Source organism: Sturnus vulgaris, chromosome 1 (genome assembly GCF_052056855.1).
Source record: "Sturnus vulgaris isolate bStuVul1 chromosome 1, bStuVul1.hap1, whole genome shotgun sequence".
NCBI lineage: Eukaryota > Metazoa > Chordata > Aves > Passeriformes > Sturnidae > Sturnus > Sturnus vulgaris.
The window spans coordinates 51050521-51067720 of NC_142243.1; the positions used below are offsets into that span (position 1 = coordinate 51050521).

Genomic DNA, 17200 nt, shown 5'->3' on the forward strand with positions numbered 1-17200 from the left:
GACTCTGACCTATTTAGGAGACTTATTCAAAGAGTTCTTTGGAAGGAGGGTCAGGTGTCTCAGGAAGTATTTAAGGGGACTGCTAGGGCATGTAGGAAAAAAATTAGGGACACCAAAGCTCAGTATGAAATTAAAATGGCAAATTCTGTAGAGGATAAAAAAATGTTTCTACAAATATATTAATGATAAAAGGAAGGATAAGACCAACCTTTACTCTCTATTGGATAAGGGAGGGAACTTAGTTACTGCAAATGAAGAGAATGCAGAGGTGCTTAATGCCTTCTTTGCCTCAGTCTTTAGTGGGAAGATGGTTTGTCCTCAGGATAACTGTCCTCCTGGACTGGTAGATGGTGTTAGAGAGCAGAATGATCCCCTTGTTATCGAAGAGGAGGCAATCAGGGAACTGTTGAGATGCTTGGATGTTCATAAATCTATGGGACCAGATGGGATCCACCCCAGGGTGATGAGGGAGCTAGCAGATGAGCTTGTGAAGCCACTCTCCATCATTTACCAACAGTCCTGGCTCACTAGTGAGGTTCCAGATGACTGGAAGCTGGCCAATGTGACACCCATTTATAAGAAGGGTGGGAAGGAGGATCCTAGTAATTATAGGCCAGTTAGCCCGACCTCAGTATCAGGTAAGGTTATGGAACAGTTTATACTAAGTGCCATCATGCAGAATTTTTTTACACTCTGAGCCAGAGTCAACAGTGAGATCTAGAGAAACACACACGTAAGACACTGGTTGAAACCACAGCTATGACTTCTCATGGCTGGCTCTGCTGGTTGCCTGGCAAGTGAGGTGTCTGCCCAGGTGGCAGGTGACACAGTGCAGCTGAACAACAGGGAATGGGCAGTCTTTACCAATGTGGTCACTGCATCTCAGGTGATCTTGAAACAACTGATGGGCAAAGAAGTGATGTTAACAAAGTAGCAATTGGCTACTTTTCTGAAGTTGAGGTAGGTATGTTTTACTAGGCTGATGTAGGTATGAAAATGCCACATAGCAGAATACATGAATTTGAAACATATATCTACCTAATAAGACCTGAAAGTTTCATGTTTTCCTGCGGTTATGAACCTGCAAGCCTTTCCACACAGGCAAATATTTGTGCCCTTGATTAACCTCGGCCAATAACTCAAACAAAGCTGTGTCTGATTAAGGTCCACATCTGCAAGCTTCAGAAAATGTTTTGTAGAAAAATGTGGTTGTTGGCCAATCCTGACTGCTGCACATAAGTTACTTCTGATAGGAACAAAATGTGAGAATTTAGATTGAAATTTCCTTAGACACCAGGGCAGCACTATTTTTCTTGTTGATTTTGTAATCACTGCCTCAGCATAATTACCCGTTTCTTGTAAATGTCAAAACTGGGTGGAGGAGAGAAGAGGTTAGGTTATTTTTCAAAAGACAGGATACATCCCTTTGCCTCTAACTTCTGAAGGCTTCAGTTTACGACTCACTGTGTCCATAGTGAAATGAAGTTGTGATCACAATTCTAGACCTGGTCCAACACATACTGAAACCAATGGGAGACTTTCTGTTGACTTAAATGGAAACTGGGTCATGCCCTGAGCAGACACTACTGCACATATAACAAAACCCCTCTCCAATTTTCTTCTGCCAATTTTGGATGGTAGAAGACATGAACCTGGAAACATTAAAGACCGCTGAGGTCAGATATTGTCTACAACAAAAATTTAATACAGGAAAAACCAATAAGCACACCTGTCTGTACTCTACCTCTTTCTAGCCCTACCAACCCACACAAAACTGCATCCAGAGCTAGTATTTATCAAAAACGTAAAAAGGTAAGATCTTGGCAAAAGGCAAACTCTGGCCCAGAGTCTAAAATATAGAATAATTATTCAATCTTAAAGTTTTCAAATAAAATAAACATAAGCTTGAAGAAATGAGTGTAGTACAACTTAGGAGCTAGAAAAATTTGCATCAGGCTTTGTAGGCACAGTTTTATGCTTGTCAAACATGAAAGTCAATCTAAGATTTGCAGAAGAAGGGAGGCATGAGCACCCCATGACCAGTGTCAGACTCTGTGTTCTGTCAGCAGACCACCAGCAAACACCTGTGTGTTGTTTTCAACATTCTTCATATGGCTCCTATGTAGAAACAGTAATGAAAAAATGAAACACACAAAACAATTCTAAGAGCATCAGCGGATTTGAAGGGAAAGGATCACAGAAGAGCACATGCTTTGGAAAGATTAAAACAATTACTATGCAGTGCTGATATGAAATTGATTGCCAGGAAAAAAAGACAGCAGCAAAAAGGAATATTGATCTTTCAACAGAAGAGACCATTAATTTTGTTAATACAGCATTTGTAGGCTGGTCTTTACCTTGTCTCACACATCTCCAGAATGGACACACTATTATTTGAACAATTCGTACGTGGGAGAGGCCAAGGTATGGACAGACCTGCTATCTCCACACTAGCAGGTATGACATGTTGTCTGAAAGTGATTGACACTCAGTAGACAGAAATGTCTCACCAGGAAGGCCTCTCTAGGCCGATCAGTTCTTCCACCCAACCTGAGCTTGGCAGGCTGGGGAAGAAAAAAGAGGTTCTTTAGTCAGCATTTTTCTACATTTGCTTTTCAGCAAACCAAGAAACAGACAATGACACAGGGATTTCTGGGATTAGTTATGGGCTTAACAGATACATCCTGTATAAATGAAGAACAGGAAGGTCCTGCAGGGCTGTGCAATAGGAATGAATACACCGTAACACAGGTAATGGATGCATCCTGACTGACTTAGGACCAAGCACTGGCAAGGACCAAGAAGGCCCAGAGAACTTGTAACTCAAACTTGTTAGCAAATTACTGAGCTAGAACCTTCTCCCTTGCCTCATAACATTATTCACATGTTTGAGTATAACCTCTTCATTATACTTCACATTTTTTGATTAGCTTCCAACTCCATTTTAATAGCAAAAGAGTTGGGGGGGGGAATATCTCTGAAGATAAAAAGCTGACACTGTTGACCTTCAATTTCTCGATATATACACATACTTATCTACAGGAAAGATAGATCCAAGCCATGTTGGTGACAGGTTTCCTAGCGCCAGCTGTTCTCAGCACGCTGGTGCCTCGCCTCCGCCGTCCCTGCACTACCCCGACTCAGGCAGGGGAGGTGCCGCCGGCAACGCGGGGCCCGAGGGAGACCCCCCCTTCCCGGCTTCGCATCACCCCACACGCCCCGGGAGGCGCCTCCGGGCTCTGTGCCGACCTTCACCGCCCCACCCGGCCCAGCCCCGCCGCAGGTCCCGCCACCACCTACTTCTTGCAGGGGATAAGCGCCTTCCTCTCCTCCAGGACGCGGAGGCGCTGGTTGGGGCCGTCGTAGGAGACAGCGGCCCGCGTATTGCGGCCTGAGCCATGCTCGTAGAACACGGTACGCCCTTCCCACTGCCGCGGCGCCTGGCACGGCTCGGCCGCTGCCGCTCCACCACGCAGCAGGAGGACGCCCAGAAGCAGGAGCAGCCGCAGCGGCGGCCCTGGCCCCAGGCGCAGCTGCCGCCCGGGCCGTGGCCGCGCCATGCTCCGCTCGGCGCCGCGCTCCCTCGGCGCACGGCCGCTCCGCACGACGCGCAGGCGGGCGGGCAGGCTGTCCCGGGGGGCGGGGGCAGCCCGCCTCCAAATCCGCATCATCTCGGCGGCGAGGTGCGGCTGCTGCCACAGCGTCCGGACGCCAGCGGGGTACGAGGCAGCGCGGGGACAGGCGACAGAGACACTCGCCCTCCCACTCCTCCCTCCCCGCAGCCAGGAGCGTCTCGGGCGCCCTGGCCGTGCCCACTGCTCCGAGAGGGCTGCCCAGAGGGGCAGCTCGAGCCCCAAGCCCTGGGCGTTCTTCGTGACCTCGGGGAGGGAGGGGGTACGCGAACAGGAGTGACCTGCTGGGACAAACTGCTTTAATGTTGATGTTGCCCTCATTTTAGTGCCTCCCCACGGACAGTATCACCAAGCATTCCTTCACCACTTGCATTCCTTCATGTCCCAGTGCCTTCTTAGCTGTATCAGCTAAGTTTCCTGCCTGGTCTGGATGTGCTTTCCTCACCCACTAGGGGAAGGGGAGACCCGTGCCCCACAGATGCTCCGTATCTGCAGCTCTGCTGCATCTGCAGAGGGCAACACCGGTGGCACCAGGGCAGGGCTGGGACAGGTACGCCTGAGCCACGCTGGGACTCTCTCAGGTCACTGGGATAACCTGGCATTGATTTAATCTTATCTCAGCGGGTCCTCAGAGACTGGGGAGTGGCATTTCCCACAGCGAAGAACCGGCCCAGAGGTGCAAGGGAGGAAGATGGCTGTGAGGGAGCCCTTTGTCCCCGCGTGGGCACACCACTCCGCTGCACCAGGGGCGCGTGGCCGTGGACCACCAAGGGAAGGAAAATAAAAAACAGCTTGGGAAAAGTCCGAAGCCTCTTCTTCCACTCGTGTGCAGGTGCGATTGGTGAGGGACAGAGGCTGGGGGAGCGGGGCGGCGGGCTGACTTGCCCGCACAGCAGCCTCACACCGGCCCCGTGCTGCCTCGGCCCCGCCGCCCGCTCTCGTCTCAGCTCGGCCGCCGCCGCTTCCCCTGTCCCGAGCAAACTGGGCCACGAGCCACCACCCCGTCTGTTCGCCAGTCCGCTTCACGCCTTTCCCCTCCGTGCCGAGCTCATGGAGGGAATTCTGCAAACCCCTGAAGGCGTCGGGAACAGCCGCCGGAGCTCGCTCAAGCCCGCAAAAAGTTTCTTCTCCCCTGAGAAAACGCGGCGCATAAAGTACAGCCCCACGGGAAAGAGGTCGCGGTTCCTACCGTCGCCTTCCCTCTCCTCGCGCCAGAGCGCAGAGCCCCGCAGCAGAACCATGTGGTTTGCGTTTCCTTCCCCCTCCCCTCGCCCCCTTCCACCTGAAGAAATTTATGACACAGATGAAAACTGAAACGGAGCTGGATCGGCGGCCGAGAGACTCAGTGATGTCGCCGGGGGATTAAACAGGGTGGAGGTGATGTCACCGTGCCTGCAAAGCAAAACGCACACATACACGCACGCCCCCCACCCCCCGGAGGAGCGGGGCTGCCAACAGAGCGCGATCGGCCCCACGTCAGTCGTGCCACTGGTATAAATGCGGTCCCGCAATGTCCATGGCTGTCGGCGTGGCGGCTCCCGCGACTTGACTGCAGCAGGGCTCTCGGAGGCAGCACCGCTCCGCGCCCTTCGGCCGCCAGGACCCGCGGTGCGGCTGCAGGAGGCGGAGGACAAGGAAAAGAAGGAGGAGGAAGAGGATGCTGCGCGCCTTGGTGGCGGTGTCCCTGTGGCTGCGGGTGAGCCCGCGGGCGCAGGGCGCGCCGTGCGAGGCGGTGCGCATCCCCATGTGCCGCTCCATGCCCTGGAATATCACCCGCATGCCCAACCACCTGCACCACAGCACCCAGGAAAACGCCGTCCTCGCTATCGAACAATACGAGGAGCTGGTGGCCACCGGCTGTAGCCCGGTCTTGCCCTTCTTCCTCTGCGCCATGTACGCCCCCATCTGCACTCTGGAGTTCCTCTACGACCCCATCAAGCCGTGCCGTTCCGTCTGCCAGCGCGCCCGCGACGGCTGCGAGCCCATCATGCGCCGCTACAACCACAGCTGGCCCGAGAGCCTGGCTTGCGACGACCTCCCCGTGTACGACCGCGGCGTCTGCATCTCCCCAGAGGCCATCGTCACCGACGTGCCGCAGGGTGAGAACCCTGGGGGCAGCGAGGACTCCCTCCATCCCCGCGGGACGCCCCAGGGTGGGATGGGGGGGCTGCGGGACTCCCATGCTCCAGTCCTGGAACCTCTACCGACAGTTTCACTCTCTGACGCCCCTCTGTTTGCAGATGTGAAGTGGACGGACTTCACACAGGGCTTTATGGTGCCGGACAGACCCCTGGAGCCTGACTGCAGGAGCCGCGGCCAGGGTGAGCCTAGGACGATACCCAGCCTCCACCTCCCCAGAGACTGGGTCCCTCTGACACCCCTCAACCTTTCTCCCTTTTTTCCTTTGAAGAGCGGTGCAGGTGCAAAAAGACAAAGCCTACGCTGTCAACCTACTTGGCCAAGAACTACAGCTACAGTAAGTGCATGGGGGAAATGCTTCACTTTGCCTGTCCCACACCCTCCTTGGGTCCCTGCAAGTTATGCAGCTCTGTGAGGGTGCTGAACCTACACCAGGCCCATCCAGCAAGCGTGGCATCAGAAGACTGCTCCAACACAGCCTTTCCAAGTGGGTGTTTGCCTGGGGATACCTAGCTGTCCTCTTCCAAAATGGAAACTACTGGCAGTAATACTAGTTGCATAGGTCATGTTGTGTTTCTGACAAAAGCAGCAAAATGTCAGTAATGTGCACCCTTCTGCTCTGCAGAAAGGGTGGTTGCTGCTGCGAAGGTCACTCATCTGATGTGAGTGTTATGACTTGGCCAACTCCTGTTTTCATCCAGCATGTAGAATAAACAGGAGTTTGCTACCCAAATAAAACTTGTAAATGTGAGCCAGCTGCAGCAAAGTAAAACGTTTTTGGAAAGTTATATATGCTTTTACTTACTAGCCAGAGTTCTCTCTGGTGCAGAATGTTGGAGATTTACTGAATTCAGTGACAATTTGTCCCATCCAACCAAGGTCAATAGTTTTATTATATGTTGCATGACATGTTGGCAATAAAAGTAAGTATTTACTCCTCTTCCCCCTTGGCTTCTCTCTTCTCAGATTTATGATGGTGTCAGTCAGGAAGAACTCTAATTAAGATTAGGTAAATGCCACATTAAAACTAGTGTTAATTACAAAGCCTCTACTAACTATGAATTTAATATACATTACTGCTTCATTTTGCATTTTGCAAGCATTTTCTCAGATGGCAGGTTTTTTCCCAGTCATTTATCCAGTTCTTCTGCAGTAGGGTTATAATTCAATTCCTGTTTGTTTGATATCAAATTAAAATAAGTTTGTAGTTATTTGCTTCTTTGTTAGCGTGTTTGCTGGGAATAATCAAGCTGAACCTCTAGCTTAGGTAATTGTACAATTTTTTGTTCATTATAGCATTCTGGTGCATTTACACGACATACTCTTTTTATATAATTCCTTGATCTGCATCAGTACAACATAGAGATATGTTTAGGTAGAGTAATGATCTTCCACAGTTGCCTGAAACATATGAAAAGGTAGTGATATCAAATGACTGTTCAAAAATGAAAGACAGGTGTTAGCCGTGTAAATTCTGATTCCAGTGATTTCAGTGGTAGTGTTCCTTGAGTAAAGGCTGTATGTTGGAGTCCAAAATTTAATTCTATTGAATTTGTGAAATCAAGATTTTGTTTTTGAGACATAAATTTTTGTTCAGCACCCTCTGAGATAAATAGACCTATTGATATGGAAAATGAATTGACAGATGAGATTTAATGGATTGAAAATCAATCCATTTTTTTTTCTGCAAACCCTTAAAATAAGACATACAGCCAAACTGTACTTTTAGCTATCAGAACCAATCAAACTTTAAAATGGATTGGAGTCTCCAAAACTGAAATTCCTCACGTTTTTTGTCTGTTGTACATGTCCTGATAAAGGTAGCTCATAAACCCCAGACTGCCTTAAAAGTGCTGGTCTCCTGTTTTCTATGTGTGAAGTTTATTCCAAATGTTATGAGGTTCATGTGAAGGCTTTTGACCCGGTGGCTGGCAAGGGCAGGCTGATGGTCTGTGGTCTATATGCTTCTAATGCTTTTTTCACTGAAAAGTGTTTTGACAGTAGAAGCCTTTCTATTTTGACATTTCCTAGAGACAAAATCCTTTATGTAAAAATTATACTTAGCTTATTAGATCTGGTATTTCTCACAAGAGAGAAGAGATGAAATGCTGGAGTGGTAGGTCACGCCAGGGTTTGTAGGCACGAAGTTAGCCAGGGATCATTTCAGAGCAATCTGTAGCATTTCACATTCTTGCAGACATGCAGTTTTCCTCAATGAGAGGTAAAAATACAAATGATTGTGTATTCAGTCAAAAAAAACCTGTTTCAATGTCTCATTTATATGAGGATCTCACTATTGGTACAGAATCCAAATGCAAAAGATGAAAAAAAGTATAGGTCAAGTAAATCATGGCAATCCTAAGCCTCTTAAGTTTTTTTACTATTGTTTCTAGCCTTCCCTTGTTTCTTATATTTAAGGAAAAACTATTTCCTGGTTGCAATCTACAGGAAGTTATTTTATTATTCAAAAGACTGAATTCATGATAATTGTCTGTGAGGTAAATTATTCATTATTTAATTGGAAAAAGACAGATGTGGCTGGAGAGTGGGTTAGATTTATGCAAAGGGTTGTTCAAGTCTGAGTTGAAGGAGCTGTTTGTGTGTGTGATTCCAGCCAAGATTGGTTAACCTGATCTGGCAAAGATTTAAGCACATGTTTAATTTCACAGTTGTCAACAGTCCTACTGAAAACCAAATCAAGATCAGGCCTGTTATTCTAAGCCACTGTTCATGTCCAGGCAGAAGCAGTTCTAGTTTCACAACCAAAACAACAACTTCCAATTGAAGACATTTTAATTCTGACGTGTGTTTAAATTTCTAAGACTGCTCATTGTTCTCACTCCTGTATTTTTCTATTTGCAGTCATTCACGCTAAAGTAAAAAGCATAGAAAGAGGGAACTGCAATGAGATAACGACTGTTGTTGAAGTCAAAGACATACTCAAGTCTTCAACACCAATTCCTCTGTCCCAAGTGCCCCTTCTTACAAATTCCTCCTGCCACTGCCCACCTCTTCAACCAAAGCAGGATGTTCTCATCATGTGCTATGAGTGGCACTCAAGGTGAGCTGTGATGACGTGGTGCAAAACAGTATTAAAGCTGGCTGTGATAGATGGGAAGGAGGACCAGAAAAGCTCTCTCCCTCATCATAGGCTCTTTTTGCTGATAGTTTTTCTTAGTATAATTCATACACACACATACATGTTTCCATTACTTTCACAGCTGATTTTTTCCACTTCATCAGCCTCAGCTCTGCACCATGATGTGGTGTTTGCAAAATATGGCTCACGCAAAGAGTGTAAAATCTGTTGACATTAGGTGCTGACAGCATATTGATAAGGCATCATTCAGCAGTTCAGTCACCTCCAGCTTGGGAGTGTTTTTCCAGGACCACTTTCCACAGGGATGAGCTGCTTTGTGTGCAACAAGCCAAATGGTGGCTGTGTTGGCAGGACCACATGGAAGGCACCGTTCTGTCTCACCAAGGGAGGGGGCAGGAGATGATACACATCTTCTGTCAGCAGAGCTGCTGGAGTCAGAGCCAGGCCTTCTCCGCTGTCCTGTCCATACTTTGGACTAATGCCATCAATGAGATGTTTCTGATCCCACAGCCATACTGGGACCAGCCAAAGCTGCAGCCACTGGAGATCCATCTCCCAGATTGCAGCTTGCCAATCCTGCTATATGATTAAAAGAAAAAACAAAACAAAACTAACTTTACCAGACCTTTCATCTGGCAGTCAGCCTAGCCCCAGACATGGAAGGAAATCCAGAGTGCTGGTCTGGAGGGAAAGGAGTGATGAATCACAGCTTCCTTTTCTCCCGGTTTCTTGAGACAGAAGGGGACATCCTATTCCCCATTAGCACCCCAAGTGCACCAGTAGATGCCAGCAGAGCAGGTTGTGGTGTTTTAGGTTCTGTGTTGGTGTGTGTGTTGTGGTTTGGAGACAAGGCTGTTTGTAAAATGTGCAAGCTGGTTTTACATATTGTGAGGTTGCTATTAATTGGTCACACACGCTTGTAAGGACCACACAACATCCATGTGTGGGATATGATGGGCCATATCCATATTTTTAATGAGTTTTATGTTGATTTTTTGGCAGCATTTTATAAGTGTTTCTAAAATTTGTCATCTGATATTGTATTGTTTTAACTTGTTTTTTGGTGAGCTAGCAAACACAGTATTTTATTACTACCCAGCTCTTTGCTCCTCCAGGTCTGGAAGTATTTCACAAATATTAATGTAGATCACTCAGTTTGTGTTCACCATTTTAGGGATACAAGCTCTGATTCATGTAGAAGGACTATGACCAGAACAGCGATGGAGGAGCTCTGGGTTGCAGAGGATCCTCTGGAGGCTGATAGGAAAGAGAGAGTTCATAAGTCAAAAATCACAATCAGCATCTCCATTATTATGGAAAAGCACGTGATTCCCTAAATATCTTGTGATGGTTTTTAAAGGTCATTGAGGTTTTTAATTTCTTACAGTATAATAAAATGGATTTGCAAAAGAAACATAAACTATTTTATGTGCTTCCTGTTGAGCTCAGTAGCAGGTAGACAGAAGGCTTTGAGTTACAGCAGTTTTTTAAAATGACAGAGGCAGAATGAGTAGAAACTGTACCTCCTCTACAGTCAATGGCAAAATACCTATTGCCTTTTGTTGGGGTTAGAGCATCACTGGATAATTCGACCTGAACCAAAGCTGTGCTAGATATATCCCATGTTTTGGTTTCATTCATGGCAGTGTGGCCTTGGTGTCAATCCTGTACATTAATCCTCTGATTTCTCTTTGGAAAGAAAGGGAAATGTACAACATATTGGTCCTGATTCTCCAGGGTTTGCACTCACGTTAGGGCTTTTATGTTTGGTCAAACCAGATGCACAGTGGCTAGTGACTATGAGAGGCTGCATTTTGTACTGTGTTTGGGCTGCTAAGAGCAACAGCACTGTTCATGGAAAATGGAGGTCAGGCCCTACTACACTGTTTAACCTTCACCAGCCAGAACACCAGCTGTGTGATATTGTATGCATTTCTAATGATGTCTTGATGTTTCCAGACAACACTGGTGTCTAAGTAAAAACCCCCAGAATTTTAGTGAAATTTATATTAGAGCATGTTAAGGCCTGATATCTCAACCAACCAACCAAAAAACTCCAAAAAGTTGTCTCTAGGTTGGGAATGTGTGGCATCAGGCTGCTTTAGAATAAGCTGCTTTAGGAGCTGTTTAAGACATATATATATATATATATATATATTTAATAGTCACTTTCTTTTTGTTGTTCATTTCATAGCATCTAGACTCAATGTTTTCATGCAGGAGCTAGCCAGATTTCACTGGTAGGCAAGTATGGCAATTATCACTAATTATCCATCTTCCAAATTCACCTTAAAGTATTCATTGAGAAGTTAGGTGTAGGAAACAAATACTGCCATCCTCATGTATTTATAGGTAGAAATGGATACAATTGTAAGTGATCATATAATTATAATGCTATATTTCAGCTAAGCTCTATTAGCTGGTGTATGTGAAACAGCTTCTTTTTTAAAGTCAGAAGTAAAATGCATCAGTTTAATCTACTCTTCACATAAACATATAGAGAAACATATGGTATCCCATCATCCCATACATAAAACCTGTCAGTACCAGTACCTGTGGGTGCATTTCAACCCCAATCCGTGTTAAATCATCTGGAACGGCATCTCAGGAATTAAAATCAGAAATATCTATAACTTGTGTGTATTTCTTAATTTTCAGGTTGATGCTTCTTGATGGCTGTCTAGTTGAGAAATGGAAGGATCAACTAAACAGAAGATTTAAGGTAAATGCAAACAAAGAAAAGAATGCTAATGTTCTTGATAAAGCGTTAAACACCTTTGTTTTACTTCAGTACTGATTAACTTTGATGACTTTCAGATATATGTAACTCCTCTGGATATAATTATTTTCATCATTTTCAGCCCTCATAGTTACCCAATTATAAGTGAAAATTTGAATACTTTAGTCTTGTGGATTAGGATCTCTAAATTTTTATTTGTATTTAATTTTGCCCTCTGGGATGATCTTCATGTGGACTCTGGTTTCTTACAATAATGTCTCTAGGAATTTCTTTCATATCCCTGCTACCACAAGAAGCGATGATACGAAAGTGAAGGTGATATGCAGATGATTATGTAGTCCACATTAGATAAGAAAGGAAGTTAAAATCCTCTGCACTGGATTAATGTTTTTTGCTACATTAAATTTTGCAGGCTGGGCACATACACTTCTCATCAGGTACTCCCTACTAAGACCCACCCAAAGGATTGGGCATTTTCTCTCTGGATTCAGGAAACACTGGAAGGAAAAGTCCAATATAGGGACATGGGTGACAGGCACAGCAGATGCCCCTGCTTTTTGAGGCTTCAGGATAGCACTTGATATCACTCTCTACTTTTGAATTCCTCTTTTTAATGGAAAGAAAGGATGGATTGAGAGAAGGTCTGATTCTTCCTCCCACTTTTAGAGATGGAAGAAAGTTATTTTTGGAATTCAGAAAGGTTTTCAGAGCATTAAGGACATAGATGTATAAGGACATACATGTTTGTTTTAATTATGAGTTGATTGGCAATTGATAGGAGGAAAAGAGATGTAGGAATCCATAAGCAGAAGCTTAAGATTACAGACCAACTTCTTGCAGGAAATTACATTCAATCTTCTCTCATACCCTCTTCACTTACTCATGTGAAACCTATGTGTGGAAAGGAAAACATGCTTTAAATCTTTAAAAAATAAATACATGGCAATTGCCGAAGATGGCATGTGGGATTTAGAAAAATATTGGCATATGACTTGGGTTCCTGAAATCCTTTAGCTGTCAACTTAATGGCCTGTTACTGGTGCACAGTGTGTTTGTCACCCCCCTCACACTGTTTATCATTTCTAATTGTGTCTTGAATCATGTTTGGGCATTAATTTTCAAATTGTCAAATAGATGCAGGACTGCCAAGCAAAATACCCTTCAAAGCACATGTCATTTCCTCTCATATTAATAGTTTCAGAAACTAAATCCTCATTAAAACATGCTTGAGCGGGACACAACCAAATATCTGCTGATAATTTTGGTTTTATAAAGATGGATAAAATTACTCTGACCACACAAAGCTAGTATAGAGCTAGGTATCACAGTGACTTCATTTTAATACCTATCATTCATCTCTGAGGCCTTGCATCCAGATTTGTTAAAATCGATGTTTTGAGCTGTCTGTCAACCACAGAAGACAGTTCTTAACGTAACCACAACATGGCTGGTCTTTTCTCCAGCCAGGGCAAGTGTCTCAGTTGCAACCAAGTCAGTGCAGAGGTACTGAATAGGGAAGCTGGAGACCATTTCTTTTGCTCTGATCACTGGGTAAATCCCCTGACTTTAGGAGTTTCAGAAGGGAAAGATAATAGAGGGGAGAGGTGAGACCCTTTCTGGGTTCTAATAGCTACGTTGTTTTCCTTAAAATATGTATTTCTGTTCCTAGAGGTGAAAATCTGCAGTCTCTGTTGCTGTTTTATGGATCCCTCCACGTTTTGGAGAGCTGACCAGTTAAACTTAGTGTAAAAACCTATTTTGTAACTACTGCACTATTGGGTCTAAAAATCTGACAACTGTTATCTTTGGTAGGCTCGTTGCTTTTCAAAATTTCTTGGGGATGCTGCTGAATAAAGCTGCAGGTACATTATTCAAACCATGTCATTGCAACTCTCAGCATGTGATTTCACTGTGATCATCGCTATTGTCTGTCCATAACATAAGCTGGTTCATGCCTAGTCCTCTCCAACCCAGGGAAAAGCAGAAGCAGAAAGTAAATACCAGCTCCCCTTGTAGCTGTGTGCTTAAATACATATTGTGAAAGGATAGTTTGATTCCTGTAGACTTTTCTGAGGAAAAGTAAACTAGCACGTTCAGCAAGACAGCAAGGGAGGGCCTTGCAAAGGAGTTCCAATATTCTGGTCCTGACCTTTTGATGGCATGGTACCAGCTCTCCTCTGTTTCTGAAAGGGCACTCGCAGCTTGAACATGAGATGGGCAATTGTCATTTCCATCCACTGTTGTTGTGGAAATTCCTTCTAACCTAGCACATGTGTAAGGTTCTCCCTGCAAATAGCCATAACATGCTGACATCAATGGCCTTGCAATACAGAGCATTAAACTGTTAAAGGCAGCACTAGCATCAGTGCTTCAGGATAGCTTTCATTAAGATGTAATTATTTTTGATATGTCCTTCCCTAACTCATTCTCTTTGTCTTCTGCATTTCTACAGAGGTGGGAACAGCGACTGCAAGAGCAAAAAAGGCGAACTGCACGCAGTAAGAACCAGAACTCAGGACGCAGTGGTCAGAGTGGAGCCCTGAAACCGCAAACCAAGAACACCAACCCACTGATCAGTGGCCCCAAAAAAGCCATTAAAATAAGAAATGGCCAGAAAGAAATCAACCCCAAAAAAGTATGAGTGTGAAATTCCCAAAAGGAAGGACTTTCCCTGCACGACAAGGATTGCAATCTGGCTTGGTCAGCATGTTTTATTAATCTGGAGCTCATCGACTTAAAAATCATGTCAGTTTCTACATAGACGTTTTTGCTGCACTTTATTGTTACAAGGTTTGCTTATCCTTTCAAGTCACTGCAAGCCATAGAGCATAGGTTTGCACTAATATGAGGTAGGCATATTCCAGCTGACTGAGCTTTATCTTTGGGCTCTGATTTCCCACCTAGATAGAACTAGAACTAGATAGAACCTTGGCTGCCAGAAGTTTTGACTCCTTGTATCAGCTGCCTGGTCTGCTTCCCTGCCACATGTTGGAGAGCGACATGGAGTTTCTCTCCTCAGCTGGTGCAGTAGTTGGTGAATTAGCCTGTGAATTAGCTGAGAGCTCACTAGACTCGGCAGCTGAAGAGCAGCAGAAGGATGATAACTACTGGCAGATATTTCAGCTGCATCTGCTGGAGTTGATCCTATCTACTATTTGGAAGCACAGCCCTTGTTCAGAGTGTTCAAAAGCATAGTTTACCATTAAGCATCTGGGCATGCATTATGTGATTATTTTAATGTGTGTGCCAAAAATATGCTTGCAGTGATAGTATTTGATCTTGTGGGTTCGTGTAGTAAGAATGCATTCAAAGCAGATATTCAATTTTTTTATTGTACTTCAGGCTGGCTTCTGTTGTTCTAATTTCAAATATATTTAAACATCTAATTGAAAAAATTTTTTTGAAAGGACAGATTAAAGTTAACTGATCTGTAGGATTCTTTAACACAATTGCTGTATTATAGCTTTGCTATAAAAACTGGAATAGAAGCTTTATTCTAAATATAACTGACAGCTTCTGTACAGTATTAAGAAGATAGGGCTTCAAGTGGCTCAGTGATCATTTGGATAACTTTTTATAATTTGATACCATATTTCTAACCTTTCTCTGAGATTAAATAAATAAATAAATAAATCAGCCTTTTCCCTATTAATGAGCTTCTCAAAACAAGTGGCTATCTGCAGTTTTTCTTATCAGAAAGTAATGCTTACCCTGAAAAGGGTGACAGGAAAGCAGATATTTTTATTTACACAGTAAGTTTACTGACTTAACATTTTCTGTGTGAGATATTAGAGCAGAAAAGATGATACAAATCTAATCAACATAAATCCAAGATGGCATTTATACTATTCCTTCCAAGGTGTACTTGGATGAGGCAGTATAGATAACACATGCAGATTTCAATTTCATGTAACACACAAGATCACTCACATTAAGATCAGAAGAGTTAATGATAGATGCCTGAAAGACCTTCAAGATTTCCTGCAGGAAGACTAAGAACTAGACTGGTCAATTCTGATAAAATGAGGATTTTTATGGTAGAGAAATTCTATGCCAGAAAAAAAAAAAAAAGGAGTTCTGTGTAGATTATCATAAGGAGTAACAATTGGTCATGCCATTATTTTGATCTTTGCATGACAAGAATTCCAATGAAATTTGCATGAGTGAAATTCACAATAGATTATGCTGAAGTGATTTTTGTAGCAGCAATTTTATACTTGGTAACTTGCTCAAGCAAATTTGAGACATAGATGCCAAGTTACTATGTTTAAAACAAAGGGGCAGATGTGTTACAAGAAAATGGAATCTTGTAGTTCATTATAGAATTAGGTGGTACAAAGATTTGATTATAGTTCTTCCAATACTAACACAAAATAACATAATTATTCTTCTGATTTTTGTCCCAGCAGGAGAGAAATAGAATCACAAGACATGTTTATTTGTACCAAGGACCATATATTTCCTTGTTTAGGAACTTTAATGAAATCAAAACCTGACACTAAAGACTATATTAAAGATCTGTTTCAGTTTAGAATGATAAACAAGAGGGTTATAAATCTTAAAATATTGTTTTAGAGGAATAAGTATGTCTGATTGTACTGCATTTTTGTACTGAATTACTACATAAAAAAATAAGGCAAGTGGAGAAAAAGCTTTTTTTCCCTGCCGAGAAGATGGAGTCAATCAGCTTGCAGCTCTGTACCGCTGCACTGTTTTTCCTTTACTCTGACTACTGAATGAACTACACTGTCAAGTCAGACGTTGCAAATATCTGTTCAGTTTATCCACAGTTCCCTGTGAGCAAATGATCAGCTTTCTGGTTACCTTGCTCAGAGAATACATACTGAAGTTCTCTAAGTATCTACAAACTAAAATTTTTATCCCACTGTAACCACAAGGAATCAAAATACTTAAAGTGTTCTGTTTGGGGCATCTCTTGATTACTCTGATAAAACCATCAACCTTCTATCTGGATGTGGACTGTCTGATATATATAGGGTACTTTTGGGGCTTGATCTTAATATCCCCATCTAGAGAAAAGGAGGATTGCCCTCCCTTGCTTTATGCTCATTTCCATAGTGGTTTATCCACAAGCCTTTTGGCAGCAGCAGGAACAAATCTAATATTAATACATTACCTGCAAGCCCTCAAATTTACTGCATATCCAACAAGCAAGTTTGAAATGCTGTTTTACATTCCAGTAAGGCTATGGTTTAATTTCACAGATGCTACATGAAATATAGTGTTAGCAGTTGAAATTCACTGCACTTTTTTCAGAAAGTCTTGGCTAGCTCTAATCAGAAGTAATGCACTTCTATAGAAATTAATGACTTGCAAGTTCCTGGGGGGTGGGGATATTTATAAATTGAAACATAATTTTGAATGTTTGTTGACCCATATTGATGAATTATATTTACAAAATTAATTGTAGCTGATGTAGTTTAGCAGAAAAATCTGGTTGAGGAAATGTTTTCAGATGTTCATTTACATTCAACTAACTGCTAGGTACAACTAAAAAGCATGTGTTGGTTGTGCATAATTGGAATAAATATTTTTTCAGGTTTCATTCATTTGGAATGTAGGTTACAA

General features: G+C 43.6%; 2 protein-coding genes across 3 annotated transcripts in view; one reads left to right on the forward strand and one right to left on the reverse strand.

The window, feature by feature from the left end:
- LOC106862566 (mammalian ependymin-related protein 1) overlaps positions 1-3628 on the reverse strand; it is a 32551-nt gene extending 28923 nt beyond the window's left edge. Inside the window, exon 1 of the mRNA XM_014891664.2 lies at positions 3301-3628. Coding sequence (XP_014747150.1) covers positions 3301-3560 — 260 coding nt within the window. The 5' untranslated portion in view covers positions 3561-3628. The remainder of the gene's footprint in view (positions 1-3300) is intronic.
- A 1257-nt stretch (positions 3629-4885) lies between these two features.
- On the forward strand, positions 4886-15259 carry SFRP4 (secreted frizzled related protein 4). 2 transcript variants are annotated; one of them, XM_088167314.1, is made up of 7 exons: positions 4886-5731; positions 5873-5953; positions 6043-6108; positions 8634-8832; positions 11530-11593; positions 13424-13473; positions 14064-15259. In XM_088167314.1, the coding sequence occupies exons 1-6, from the start codon at positions 5290-5292 to the stop codon at positions 13463-13465; spliced, it is 894 nt and encodes a 297-aa protein (XP_088023440.1). In that variant the 5' UTR covers positions 4886-5289; the 3' UTR covers positions 13466-13473; positions 14064-15259. The 2 variants fall into 2 exon arrangements, with proteins under 2 accessions (XP_088023440.1, XP_014747153.2); XM_014891667.2 differs by lacking the exon at positions 13424-13473 and having other exon boundaries at positions 4889-5731.
- Positions 15260-17200: the final 1941 nt, after the last annotated feature.